The sequence below is a fragment of the Apostichopus japonicus genome, chromosome 1, assembly GCF_037975245.1.
Source record: "Apostichopus japonicus isolate 1M-3 chromosome 1, ASM3797524v1, whole genome shotgun sequence".
Classification (NCBI taxonomy): Eukaryota; Metazoa; Echinodermata; class Holothuroidea; order Aspidochirotida; family Stichopodidae; genus Apostichopus; species Apostichopus japonicus.
The window spans coordinates 10,532,856-10,546,865 of NC_092561.1; the positions used below are offsets into that span (position 1 = coordinate 10,532,856).

At 35.2% G+C, this 14,010-nt stretch overlaps 1 protein-coding gene across 1 annotated transcript in view; it reads right to left on the reverse strand.

Moving 5' to 3' along the window:
* Positions 1–4,807, reverse strand: part of LOC139967373 (echinoidin-like) — a 36,567-nt gene extending 31,760 nt beyond the window's left edge. The window contains exon 1 of the mRNA XM_071971097.1: positions 4,581–4,807. Within this exon, the coding sequence (XP_071827198.1) occupies positions 4,581–4,702 (122 nt within the window). The 5' untranslated portion in view covers positions 4,703–4,807. The remainder of the gene's footprint in view (positions 1–4,580) is intronic.
* Between the last annotated feature and the right edge of the window lie 9,203 nt (positions 4,808–14,010).

The window sequence follows — 14,010 nt, forward strand, 5'->3', positions numbered from 1 at the left end:
ACAGCATACACTGGCAAGGGTGTTGTTCAATAACAACTTCCTGACATGGACGTTAAATGGATGTGTGCCGAGAGATTGGCTTCGGTCAGCTTGCGAGTCTACAAGCCTCCATGGCTTCTTTCGCGAGTTCCTGCTTGCGGGAAGATCACATATACATACATACATACATACAAGTGAGGCTTCATTTGTACAGTGTAAGATGGTCAGCTCTTACATAAAGTTTTGTTTTGTACCTTAGTTTTACTTGTTTATTAGTGCCCTGTTAAATGCTCACTGTACAGAGGGCTATACATTTGTACAGTACATTTGTATGTTGTCTTGTGGTAGCAAAAAGGTTGATTATCAACTTTCTCTCTTCTGGGTTGCTATGCAACTATCTTGCTCTTCCTGGAAATTAGCCCTCACAGGAAATGGGGTCTGTGTGTATATATTTTAGGAACAAAGGAGTTTTGTGAGGGTACAGTATAGGGAGTTGGCAATTGGCTATGAGTATCTGAGCAAGGCAGTTTTAAAAGAAGAGAAAGATAGTTTAATGGCTGGATAGTTTATTTTAAACCTTAATTTACATAGTTCAAGTTACTGTACATGGACCTTATTATTTTATGGAAAAAATTGTGATATTCAACTGCCAGTCTGGGACACTATTTATTATAAAGGATACTATTTACTATAAAGGATATTGTTTTACAATAAAGGATATATTCCAGGACACCATCACTTATAAAGGACATTATTTTACTACAAAGGATATTGACATTATTTTACTGAAAGGATACCCTGGAACACTATTTCATAAAAAAATTAAAGGATACTTTTTTGCTGGGATCGGACATTCATAATACCTTTTATTGGGTTCAACTATACTGATGTCATAGAATATCTGATGTCGTGGAAAGTCTGAGGTCGTAGAATACTTGAGGTTACCAGCAGGCCAACTCACCAGAACAGACTTTTAAATTAAGTGTATTTCAGTATTTCTTTATATTTTGGGTGCGCACCTCACTACTGTAAGTTGTTTCATTTAATTCTTTGACTGGGCCCAGATCAGCTGTACATTGTTTGTTATTCATAATTATAATTTCTTTTGATCCAATCCAGTTGACTTCTTCATTTTTATATGTGTCTTGCTCTGTGTTAGGTCATCACACCAAACCCAGAGTTCTCTGATCAAGAACAAACATTTATTTTCAGTGGCTAACACCCTTAATACTTACAGTATATATCTACTGTTAAAAAATGAAAACTTCTTATAGTATGGTGTTATATAAGTGTAGATAACACCAGTTGAGAATCCCAGTTCAAACTATTTAATAATATAAGAAGTAAAAAAAATAGTTCACCCAGTTTAACCCAGCAAAACATAGTTGACCCAGTAAAACAGTTGACCCAGTAAAACATAGTTAAACCAGTTGGACCTAGTAAAACATAGTTGAACCAGTTGGACCCAGTAAAACATTGTTGAACCAGTTGGACCCAGTAAAACATAGTTGAACCAGTTGGACCCAGTAAACATAGTTGAACCAGTTGGACCCAGTAAAACATAGTTGAAATTGGACCAGTTGAACCCAGTTAAACATAGTTGAACCAGTTGGACCCAGTAAAACATAGTTGAACCAGTTGGGAACCCCAGTTCAACCTAGTTCAAATTTGGGCCAATTTCCGTATAGAAAATTCCAGTTGAACCAAGTTCAAAAATTCAACTGGAATTTCCACCAGGGACATCAGTCTTGTCAATGCCGATGCTTGATTTTAGCAGTGAGAATATGAGCAATATTAATGAGGACTCTATTAGCGCAGCTGAGCTATAGCGGTCATGCCATTCTGCCGAAATTCTGTCACTTTGGCCACTGGGTTCGAATGACTGCCATTTCGTCAGTTTTCATTCGATTCGGCTGGTATTTCGTAAGTAGTTTGTGTGAGTTAAGTTCCATAGATGCGTTAACATTTTGTCCACATAGTTTGTCAATTTGAAGGTCATTTGTGGTCACGAGAGGTCTTTTCTGCAAACGTAAAATATGCTACTCCACCTAGAGCTGACATGTTGTTGATATAAAGTTTGAATGCTGGTGAACCGAAGTTGATCAGGAAAAGTATTTTTGTCGTCATGTGATGGCCCAATACAAGACCCTCTGTAGAGTTTTCAGTTATGATGAAATGTAGGCCACAGATCATATTTTTAAAAGATTTTTTCGGAGACTAACAAGGAGCGGTTCGTATACACCGTACAGTACATAGGGCTAATATATTACCGTTGAAATCAGCCCATTTCGGGAAATAGTCACCGGATTTCAGGATATGTAGCGACGCAATGAGCGGAAATTCATTTCGGACAGTCATTTGACGTCAACTTGCTCAAATGTGAAAACGCTTTGACCACCGTTGCTAGGGAAATGTAACCTTGACAAGTTTTCTGCTTACATTAGAAGGTGTCATTTTGACTATAAATGTATCAATTTTGGTGAAGGAAAAGGTCAACGGTTTCTGCAGAACTCATATAAACAAAAGTTAAAATGAAGTCATTCATTCAAACCTCCATACAGTTCTGCATGCTGGTTTAAAAGTATCACAAAGGCAGCTGTGCATTTTAAGTATTCAAGAACATAACTTAGCGGTAATCATAGGTTTTGACCTTTCAAATTCATTTGAAACTTTTTATCTAGTTAAAATTACATTTATCTTTATTTTTTATTCATTTTCAAAACAAATGTTCAGAACTTTCTAAAATTGTAACAAACTATGTCTGCTAAGAAGGAGCATAGACAAGGAAAACAGGAGACAAGAAGGTTTAAAAGGAAATGACACCGTTATTCCGCCTATGTCTTATATTTTCGCACAAACAAATGGATAAACTGCTAAGAAATATTGCCAATCAAAACAAATTTTCTCAAATAGAAGCTTAGCTGAGCTAATGAAGTGTTGCTGCTCTTGGTCTTTTATTATCAACACTGTTTATGTTCACGTTGAAAATATGAAAGGAAAAACAAAGACCAAGTGACACTTTTCACCTCCTAGTGGCACTATGACATCACAAGTTGACAAAATGGTGGCTCCTGACACGACTTGAAAACCCTGATAGGCATATCTCCTAAACAAAGTAAGATATCTCAGCTTTTTGATGAGATGTATGTTCGCATGTATCTCAGTAAAAGTTGTACTGTGTGGTTTCTTCGTCTTCAGTAAATAGTGCATAGTTGTTCAGATATATGTATAATCAAATTTCATGAAAATTCAATTAGCTATTCACAATACAGTACTAGTCTTGTCTCACAAATACTAGTATGGTGACAATTACACAACCTTAAAGGAGAAACAAACCCACCCATCAATGTTTGTCTATGTGATAGATCATATATGTGATGAATAGATTCCCCTTACAGTTAAGAAATAAATAATTCCGTTTGGGAGATACTAAAAATTTAATGTTTTTTTTTTACACAACGGAAGGTTACTGAGACTCCACCCAGTCTAAATATGACACCAACGAACCACATGTGCTTCAACTTGTTTTTTTTTTAAATGATTTTCGCTATTATTATGTTTCTTTCCTGTAATGGAGGCGAGTTTTAAAAATTGCTGAATCTAAGACAATGAAGGTCTTACTCTGAGCATGACCTAATGATGAAATTGGTGTAATTTTTTACCTTGAAAATATGTAAAGAAGAAAAAATATATTAAACGATTTTAGATCAAGTTTTCATTACAAAGTTGCAAAGGGGTACTTTTCATTATCAAAAAGGGATACTTCTATAATTTACGAAAACGGGAAAGTTGGAGTTTCCCAAAACTGAGAGGGATCGGACCCCGTTCCGGTTCCGTCTCCCTTGTAAATGTTACTCACCTGTTTTTCTGAGGCAGGTTTATCAGGTCTCATGGTCTTCCAAAAGTTATTCACGAAATCATTTTCATCGCTCGACTCAATCGTTGTCAGGTGTCCTTTTACTCCGGAGGTACTGTCAGGTGTCCTTTTACTCCGGAGGTACTAAACGTTTGGCAAAAAGTCTCCGCGTCCGTCCATGTCCGTAACGGGTCATTGAAAAACCTTTTACAAATAATTAAGATAGAATACTTTATAACCACTACGGTGATAGAGCTATTAAACAGGGTGGGGTTTTAATTTTAAGTTTTAATTTGAAGTAATATTGCAAACATGACTTAAATAAACGTGATAACGTCGTAGTTTCAAGTTTAATAGCGGCATGGCTTGGACTAATATTAAATTGGCAGAATTCGGAATAAAGTATTTCAACAAAACACTTAACATGACTATCAATTTTCATTTAAAATAAGGAAGAGAAACTAGAATTGTCGAAATTTCTGATTTGCTTTTGTATGCGATTAATCAAAACCTGTCGAGTGCTCCTTAATTAATCGCTTATTAATTACCATGTGATTGTCTTACTAGATGGATTAATTCCAATCCGGTTGTGTATGATCGTGCCACATGACCAAACAATGCTGTTTGTATTGTAAACTGATGTGCTGTTAGGTGTTAATTGGGCACATATTTTGTTTAATTAACTATAGAATATACAAACGAGTATAACATTAACGTACTTTACAATTATTGTTATTCGCTATACCTGTAACAGTTGGTACCAAATGATGTCCATCCGGAAGGACAATTACGCGATGAGCAAGAAGCTTTTGCCAAGTAGATGCTTGATGACAGCAAAACTAAAGCTGTGATGCCGAAAGCCTTCATGATGTCAATTAACACAGTTCTGCTGGAAGCACGATATCAAAACGGTATTCAATTCGGTCGAATTCTTGTTGTGCTCAGGTTTACTTGCAAACACGGCTTTTTACTCGTTCTTGTTGTTACAAAAGGAGCAAAAAATTAAAAATTCAAATATAAATCATGCAAATAATGTTTACCTAGTAATACTTAATTATACAATGACGACTTCTGATTGATGGAATCAAAGATTGCTATTTGATTACTTTATGTCTGGACGATTTGATTGGCAGAAAGTGTGCGGCTGGGTGGGACTGATACTAATGGATCTGTACTTTCAACACATGTTTTCCCAGAATTACATGCATGTTTTAAAATTGCTCTCTCCACACATCGCTCTCTCTGTCTCTCTCTCTCTCTTTCATTTGCTGTTTACAATATTTTGAGCGATAACTTAAGAACAGATGTACAATTTAAAACAAATATTGTAAAACATAATGCTAAAATTATGTGACATTCTAAGTTAACGAATTAATTGTTTCGATATAAAGGCTGGGTAACTGTAAGAAAAGGTTAAAACAAAAGGGTTGTTATACATCAGAATTCTACATACGTAAATTGACGGTTGCTTTGCTGCCATTAACAAATTATTCAATTTTTCGAAATGGGTAAAGTTATTGTTTTATCAGATAACCGTAAGAAAGTTTACCACAAAGTTAACAACATCAGAATGCTACCGACGTAACTTGACGGTTGCGTGGTTACCATTACAAAAGAAAGCCCGTTGTTTCATTTTTACGTCATAATTGGGGGGGGGGGGGATAACGGCTGTTAAATTACGTAGAAGCACAGGCTTTCTGGCTGCCGGTATCTTACCGCCAGAGAGAAAGAAATTTATCAACAGTGTTATAGATGAACAACTTGATAATTATTCTACATGTTTCATATTTTTAGGCCGGCCAAGGATCGAACACACGACCTCTATGCTAGTTTACATTTCTTCTAATGTCACTGCCTTTATCCACTCGACCAGATAGTACTAGTTTAAAACAACCAACTCAGTATCATAACATTTTTTTTATTGTGGTTGGTCATAACATTACTGATGTACCATATTGTTCCAATGTATTACGGTTGCATTGTCTATACTTATTAGGCTAGCTGTTCGCCTTTTTGTCAGATTCCTACATTATGTATATATATATATATAGATACCAAAAGGATTACTGAATTGTCCTTTTCAGAATTTTCAAATTTTGCGGAAAATCACCCTTTACGAATGTCACGCGAGTCACGTCACGCGAGTCACATCAATTCAAGATGGTGTTTCTACCCATATTACTGTGTGAATATTACAGGGATGTTATAGTTTGATGAATGAATCACTGAATAGAGATTTTCAATATTTTTTCGCCTTCAAGGCATTAGACAACAGTGGTGAATTGAAAACACCCTCGATTTACTGTCACGAGAGTCACAAAATTTACTGTTTTTGTTTTTTCTTCTTGGCTGCTCAAAAGCATTACTCCAAGTAATGAATATCAAGTCTTCACATAGATACCAAAAAGATTACTGAATTTTCCTTTTCAGAAGATATTCAAATTTTGCGGAAAATCACCTTTAACAAAGGTCACGTGAGTCACGTCACGCGAGTCACGTCAATTCAAGATAGTGTTTCTACCTATATTACTGTGTGAAAATTACAGGGATTTATAGTTTGATGAATGAATCACTGATTAAAGATATCATATATGCATTCCCCTTTTAATTAGGCAACTTGAGTAATATTGGCACACATAATTCAACCAATTATAATAATTTCATTTGAAATATCAGAATTTACATTCATGAATATTTATTCGCAATAAAATGCCTATTTTATCACCACATTTGGAAAGTTAGCATGTGTCATTGATTTTTTAGTAATATACAAAAACATAATCTATATTAGTATCTGGCAATGCAATGTGCTATGACTTGACAACCTTACGGTTAACTGCACAATCATTCCCAAAATCAAAATGAGAATGGTAATTTGATCACAATGAATAAAAAATTGAATACAGCCGTAACACTTTTGGTTTATTCAAATATGACAAATGAGAATGGTAATTTGAATTACATTTTGATAGATGTTTCTTCTATAACTTTCAAATGAGTGACTTCAACAGACTAAATATTGTTATAAATATTAATTGACGAGATATACTGCCTGAAAAACTGTACTACCCGTACAGTATATTACCTACTGTCTGCAGTCATGAGGGTAACTCGGGGACATTAATATCATCTGAACATTTCCAAGGGAAGTTCCTTTTGGACAATTTCTAGACCAATGAATGTTATATTTGACTATGCAAGATCTATACCTTCGATTCACTACTGCATTTGGTCTAGAACTATCTGAAAAGTGAGCTCGTCACGCGAGTCACGTTTTCTTGTCACGCGAGTCACAATACATCTTCAACGTTATTTTCATGCGTTACAACATTTTCTCAAAGTTGCATAGCAATTGAGGTAGAGGTGTTTTTCAACTTCGGTATGATTATAAAAAGTTATTGGAAACATTTTAATAAGACATAAGAAATCGAACATTTGTGTGTGCATTCTGATTTTCGCTAATAGTAACTGTCACGCGAGTCACGTTTAGTTTTTGACCAATTTCACCCCCAATACTTGAGGTATAAATATTTTTCGCTACTGTTGTAAACATTAAGGCTTACCTTCACTGACTACATGAATGCTTTTCTCCCATGTATTTCCTTATTTGTTTAATGATATCAAATAGAGAGGAATTTTAGTAAAAATGTCACGCGAGTCACCACGGAATTGACCCTATATATAATCAGGGATGCATGTACCGGATAATTACACCGTCTTTATTACACTACAGACATTTCAATTTAAACATGTTCATAAAAGGAAAACAATCGTTGAAAATATTTCTTTTTATAAATTGGCTATTTGCATATGCTGAACGAGAAATTACAATTAGAACAGATAGAACTAATATACATAATGTATGTATGTGTGTTGCAGATTTCACAAAATCTTTACCATTACTTGATAACAGTGACATGCATAAATTAATATATTTACATATAAAAGCAAAATTTAAAAGTCTTAATTAAAAAAAATTATGCTGATATGTGTAAATTACTTGTAAATAAAACGAAATCGTTGAAATGTGTTGAAAATGTGTGTTTGCTTTTCTTCACTTGAAATTGCGTCATATGAAATGTAATATTTATCCAATTCCCATAACGTATGTATGTGTGTTATAGATTTCACCAAATCTGTACCATTACTTGAATACAGTGGCACGCATAAATTAAAATACTTACATATAAAAGCAACATTGAAAAGCCTTAATCTCAAATATTTGACTTGTAAATGCTTACTAAACGGAATTTTGATAACAACGTAATTTAATGTATAAACAGTATGTACAAAGTGTGTACAGAATTCACCAAAGTCGTAACGTTATACTGATACGTGTAACTTAAATGTGTCCATAAGAAATGCATAATTTGACTTCCAAATACGTTTTATGGAATCATATTATAATAAGTTTCTACTGAGGACTATATTTAGAATAACTTTGTATGAATATTATTTATATAAACCCTCTGTTTTCAGGACATGTATGTATAGCCTAATTGTTCTATTATTAAACAGATATTATCGAAAGCTAGTGGGCGTGACCCAGAATTGATTCTCGGAAACTTTTCGGTGGGTCGCGGGATTTTCCAGATGTTTGAGCCTGGTGTGGGGTCGGGTGTGGTTCGGGTGTGAGGTCGGGTGGGTCGTGAGGAGTGGGATCTGGTGGGTCGTGGCTCACCCCTCATAGAAACCTCCTGGGTCTAAAAGTTTGCGAATCGCTGATTAACAGCATTTGACAGCTGTTTCTTGTAGACTGTTAGTAGTGTTTGAAGTGAGTCGACATCGGTCTGTAACGCAACATTTTAGATGGACTACATAAGTCAATTTGCTGATATTGTAAATATTCAACGTTGAAGCAGTTTGCCATTTAAATAAATGCTTCGGAAACGTAGTGTGATTTTCTTCGTGCCGTAGTTTACTTTACATTTATTGTTTCTTCCAGGGCACTATCCTATGTGAACACATAATATATACATAACACGACGTGTTTCTGCATACACACAAGCACTACATTCAGGGCTAGTACGCCCGGTCAAGGTGACATACCCTTCTATGACGTATAAGAACCGTCCTCGGAGTAGCTCCTCATTCCGACAAAATTTAATTTCTCCCTATTTAACAAAACAATAGTCTCGTTGACTTATCTAGTCAATGATGAAGCCATTAAGGCATGAATTTTTATAACCCCGACATATTTCTACAGGCAGCTGTTACCGAATACCAAAGTGCGTAATCAAACTACAGTTTCAAACTAGCAAATGAAAGTATGTTGTCCAAAATATTAAATGCATTGAAAAGTAATCAATTTTCCAACTAAAGCGAAACTTTCAATTCGAAATATAATTTGCCAAAGTTACAGTGCAGATGTAAAATCGTTGACAAACGAAATATGTGAACTACAATGTTACTGAGTGCAGTCGAATATTGTCACCTGCAAAAAAAAGAAGCATAACCAATCTCGCGGAACCGAGACCAGTGCAATGCAACAGAATGAAAAGCAAACCCTGACAATGAACTGTCGATGATATTTTAATTTTAATTACTTTTTAAATAGCGCCATCTTTTCTATTTGCCGAATTTCTCACTATTTTTTATTAAGGGGCTAGGGGGGGGGGGCGGGTGATTGAGGAAAATTTTCATTAATTTTGTGAGAAACAGGTGTGCAAATAAATATAGACCAAGATATACTAAAAATGAATACTCGTATATCCAAAGAGTTGCACTTTTATTCAAACTGGAAAAATAGTTGTGTTAGGTTGACAGTTATAAATAGATGATTGAGTTTTACGACATCATTTAGTTTTACATATGTAATGTATTTCAAATGAAAAGCATATGCATACAATTAACTGTATAGCAGGGCGCTTAGAACCAGGCTGCAGTGAGACTTCTCCATCTATCTCATAATAATATATTCTACTCTTGCTTCCCACTCATAAAATGTTACGGGATAACGCCAACGACGCCCATGGCTGTTAGATAAATTATGGTCGTCATTTATCGCATAATCGAGCAAAGCTTTCAGATGATAATACAAGTTTTAACCAATGACATTCATTCTCCAACGGTAAAATTTCAAGTTTCGGACGTATGGAAAGCCGTTTTAACATTTCCTACGGAAGTTTAGAAAATTGAATTCAATTTTGGATATTGAAATTTAATTTCAGACATCTTAAAATCAATGTAAGATATTTTACCATTTGTAATCTAGATATCTGAAATAGGATTTCTTTCAGATATCTCAATATGCACTTCAGATAGATGGAATAACGTACAATTTTAGCAAATAAATATTAAAACGGCTTTCCATGTACAAGCGTTGAGAGGGGGGGGGGGGGTACTGATTTAATTAATTTCGGAATGAAATATTGGTTTAATATAATTGTTTTGTTGTTTAGTTATGTTACAGCCTGAAACGGTATACTCAATGAATGTAAAAATGTCAGTTATTACAGAGCACGGTTTTCAACATTTGGGGTCAGTGCTTCAGAGGCTGTTCGATATTTTCCATCATTTATTATAACACGAACAATAACGAAAAGAATAGTAAGAAGAATAAAGAGAGGCTGTGGTGAGAAGTATATCGTTAAGTTTAGGCTAATTCGGTTTTTTACAAGGTAATCTTACAAATAAAACCGAACATTGACTCATTTCTCCACCAGTTTGGGAATCTCGAAACACATCCATTTACGTCACGAAATGGAGTTCATTCTCGAGCCTGATCACTGTAACCGATCCACACGTGCTGAAAGAGAAGATGACGTAAATATGCAACGATTGCCAAGATAAAATCTATAGGAAATTCAGTTTTTTTCTAACATTTACATAGGTCTCACGTAGGGATTTTACAGGCCCGTTCTTAGAGCAGGCATACCGTACAGGGTATGCATTTTACATGTATTGACACCTGAGCAAGTCTAGGTAAGTATGACATCATCAAGCTTATTGTGCTTGGATTGTTAACGTATTCTTCTTTATTTACATTACTTTTCATTTCCTTGATAAACATCAGTCTTGTCAATGCCGATGCTCGATTTTAGCAGGTATGATATGAGCTATAATGATGACATTATCAGCGCAGCTGAGCTATAGCGAAGTGCGACTCTGCCGAAATTCTGTCACTTTTGCCACTGTGTTTGAATGACTGCCATTTCGTCAGTTTTCATTCAATTTGGCAGGATATTCATCAGTTGGTTTTTGAGTTAAGTTTCCATGCGATCATATAAGTAAATTTGAAGGTCATCTGAGGTCACAAGAGGTCATTTTCTGAAAATGTAAAATATGCTACCCCTCTTATAGCTTTTGTCCAAAACTGCTGAAATGTTGTGGATATAAATTAGAAAGTGGTGAAATAAAGTTGTTCAGGGGGAAAATTGACGTTATGTGAGGGCCCAAAACAGGGCCTTCTGTAGAGTTTTCAGTCATGATGAAATGTAGGCCACAGATCATGTGCAATGATCATGAAATTTGTTTTTTCAACTTTTAGTATTCATCGCCAGTATGCGTTTTGGTATGATCAGCAAAATGGGAAATAATTTCACCCGCGGGAGACTTGATCAAGTCAAATATTTACCTGTTGTTCAAGCTTTCCATCTAGTTCGAACTTTTCCACAGTTTGCGTGTGGAATACGACATTGTGAGAATGACCTATATTGTTGGAGCCGAATCCGAGGTCTGCTCTTTAACGTTACAAACGTAGTACGTCGTTTGTAAGCAAGTTGCGGGTCGTTCTATTATTGTAAAGGTGCAGTTTTCGTGAGTAATTTCAGCCCAATTCAAACGTTGATATCCACATTTGTTGGCAGATTTTTTTTTTGCATTTATGAAGGTTACTGAGACTTCATCAAGTCAAAATATGACCAACGAGCCAAATGTGCTTCAACTTTGTTTCTTATATTTTCCCCAATTTATTACAATGTTTTTTTTCTGTAATGGAGGGGAGTTTTACCAATTGCTGAAATCTAAAACAATGAAGATATTACTCTTAGCATGACCTAAGAATCCAATAGGCTGGACCTCAACAAAAAACGATAGGCTTCTTGTACTGAACGTTTCACAACTATATAGTCCTACTAAATATGAGATTGGTTCAAGCTTCCCTTCTTGAGATATTGTGTCTACAAGGTTTTCACTATTTGGCTCCTGGTGACCCCAAATGACTTTTGACCTCCCCACAAAACAATAGGGTTCTTCTACTCAATGTAGGTTCTGCTACTCACGAAATATGAGATTGGTCCAAGCTTCACTTCTTGAGATATCGTGTTTACAAGCAAGGCGTCACACACACAAACACATAGGTTACGATTATCATCGAAACCAACTAGAAGGGGAATTACGTATTTTCTGTAATTTGAAAAAGGTTTATAAAAAAAATAATGAGATATTTGATTAGATCTAAAAGTATCACAACAAGTAAGTGGTGTGCGTCAAAATAGTGGGATACCGTACAGCGAATTTCTAACATTTTCAACTATATAAACATCTTTATAACTCCAACGTTGGCCTTTAAATACCAAATTTGTTTTTGTTTGTACTTCTTGGTTTTTTTGTTTAATTATAATTAGTTTTGTTTTCTTTCTTTTTTTTCTACAGTTTTAGAAATTCAACATACTGGAAATTTAAAGAGTTTACCAAACCTGGTCAGATGCTTGGTGATCAAATGAGGGCGTCCTTGGCTCAGGATCCAATCAATCCGGTCTCAACCGACAGTTTCTTTCCAGCCTTAGATCAAAGATTGTCACAAATTCTCTCAGAACTTGAAAGATGTATCGACAAATTTGGAAGAGACGCAGTACTTTTGGAAGACTGATTCAATCATGACGTCACGAGTGATTCGGGTTAAGGGGGATAGATCGATTGTTGGGCCATTTGGGTTTGTCTAACTCCATTCAATTACAATCAAAAAGGTAAAAAGAAAAATCTCAATTTGCTCTTACATTAAACTTGCAATACAAACAAAACAAAAACAAAAAACACATTTGTCTGTCCAAGTATCCATTTAACGACAAGTGTTGAATAATTTTGATTGTTATTAAAACTTTCATTTCGATACCATTGAGAAAGGAAGACAATAAACGATAGCGCAAAACATATTGTAATTTTAATGTATAATAATACAAACAAATCATAGAAATATGTCATCAAAACTATGTGTCATCACAATGTGTCATCAAACTGTGTCATCAACACAAATCATTAACAATATTTTATAAAATTGGGCGAAATGAAATGCAGCATTTCATTGAGATCTTCTGAGAGTAAAAGTTATTTCAATTCGTTTAAATAGAGTACTTAGGAAAGGCTCGTAAGCAAAAGGGCTAAAAATATGAAGGAAAAGAATTAAGTAAGGCTAAGTAATGTATGGGAAAGTTTCATCTCTGTGGGGGGGGGGCAGTGAGCGAGTGGGAGGTGAGTGTGGTGGGGGTAAACCATTTACGAAGCAGCCCATGCAGAGAACCAAATTATAGTAGGCTATATACACTTACAGAGTTATCACATAAATCATACAACAAAGTGAGAAATATATCATGGACTAAATTTCAGAGTTTGTTTTGTCATGAATTGATCAGTTCTAAAGGATGACTCTAGACAGAAATTTAATCTTAATATGTTATAGTCCAAGAAAAAAGACTGCTAGTTTATAACACTTCTATTACTATTCCGGTATTTAAAGATATTCAGATTTAAAATATTGTAATATTGTGTCGAGCCCGGCTCCTCCGATAGTAAAACTATATCGGGACTCGCGATAGAAAGGTACTGGGATATCTTGATGCCGTATTTATGCTTCTTCAGGAGATGTCTCGAACGGAAGAAAACAATGAGTTCACAGAAAAACAATTTGACAAGATCGGATTTGATTAATGATTCGGTATAATTTCTTCTCTGTCGATTCTCTTAACAAATAAAACTAAATTACAATGATTTGACTTGACTTGACTTGACTCCGTCAATTAAAAAATTAGAGGGAGTGATGAACTTTCGGCGGAGTGATAAATTTTCTGATCAAGTGATAAAACTTTCGGCCTCCTTTTCCTTTTAAACCTAACTTCCATAAAATCTCACTGCGCACAATCAGTAGGCAGCCAATGAACTGACCATCCAGTATTAACTTAACGATATAAAAATAAGTGCGCTGGCACTGATCTGCCCTGATTGGTTGGGAGTTTGGA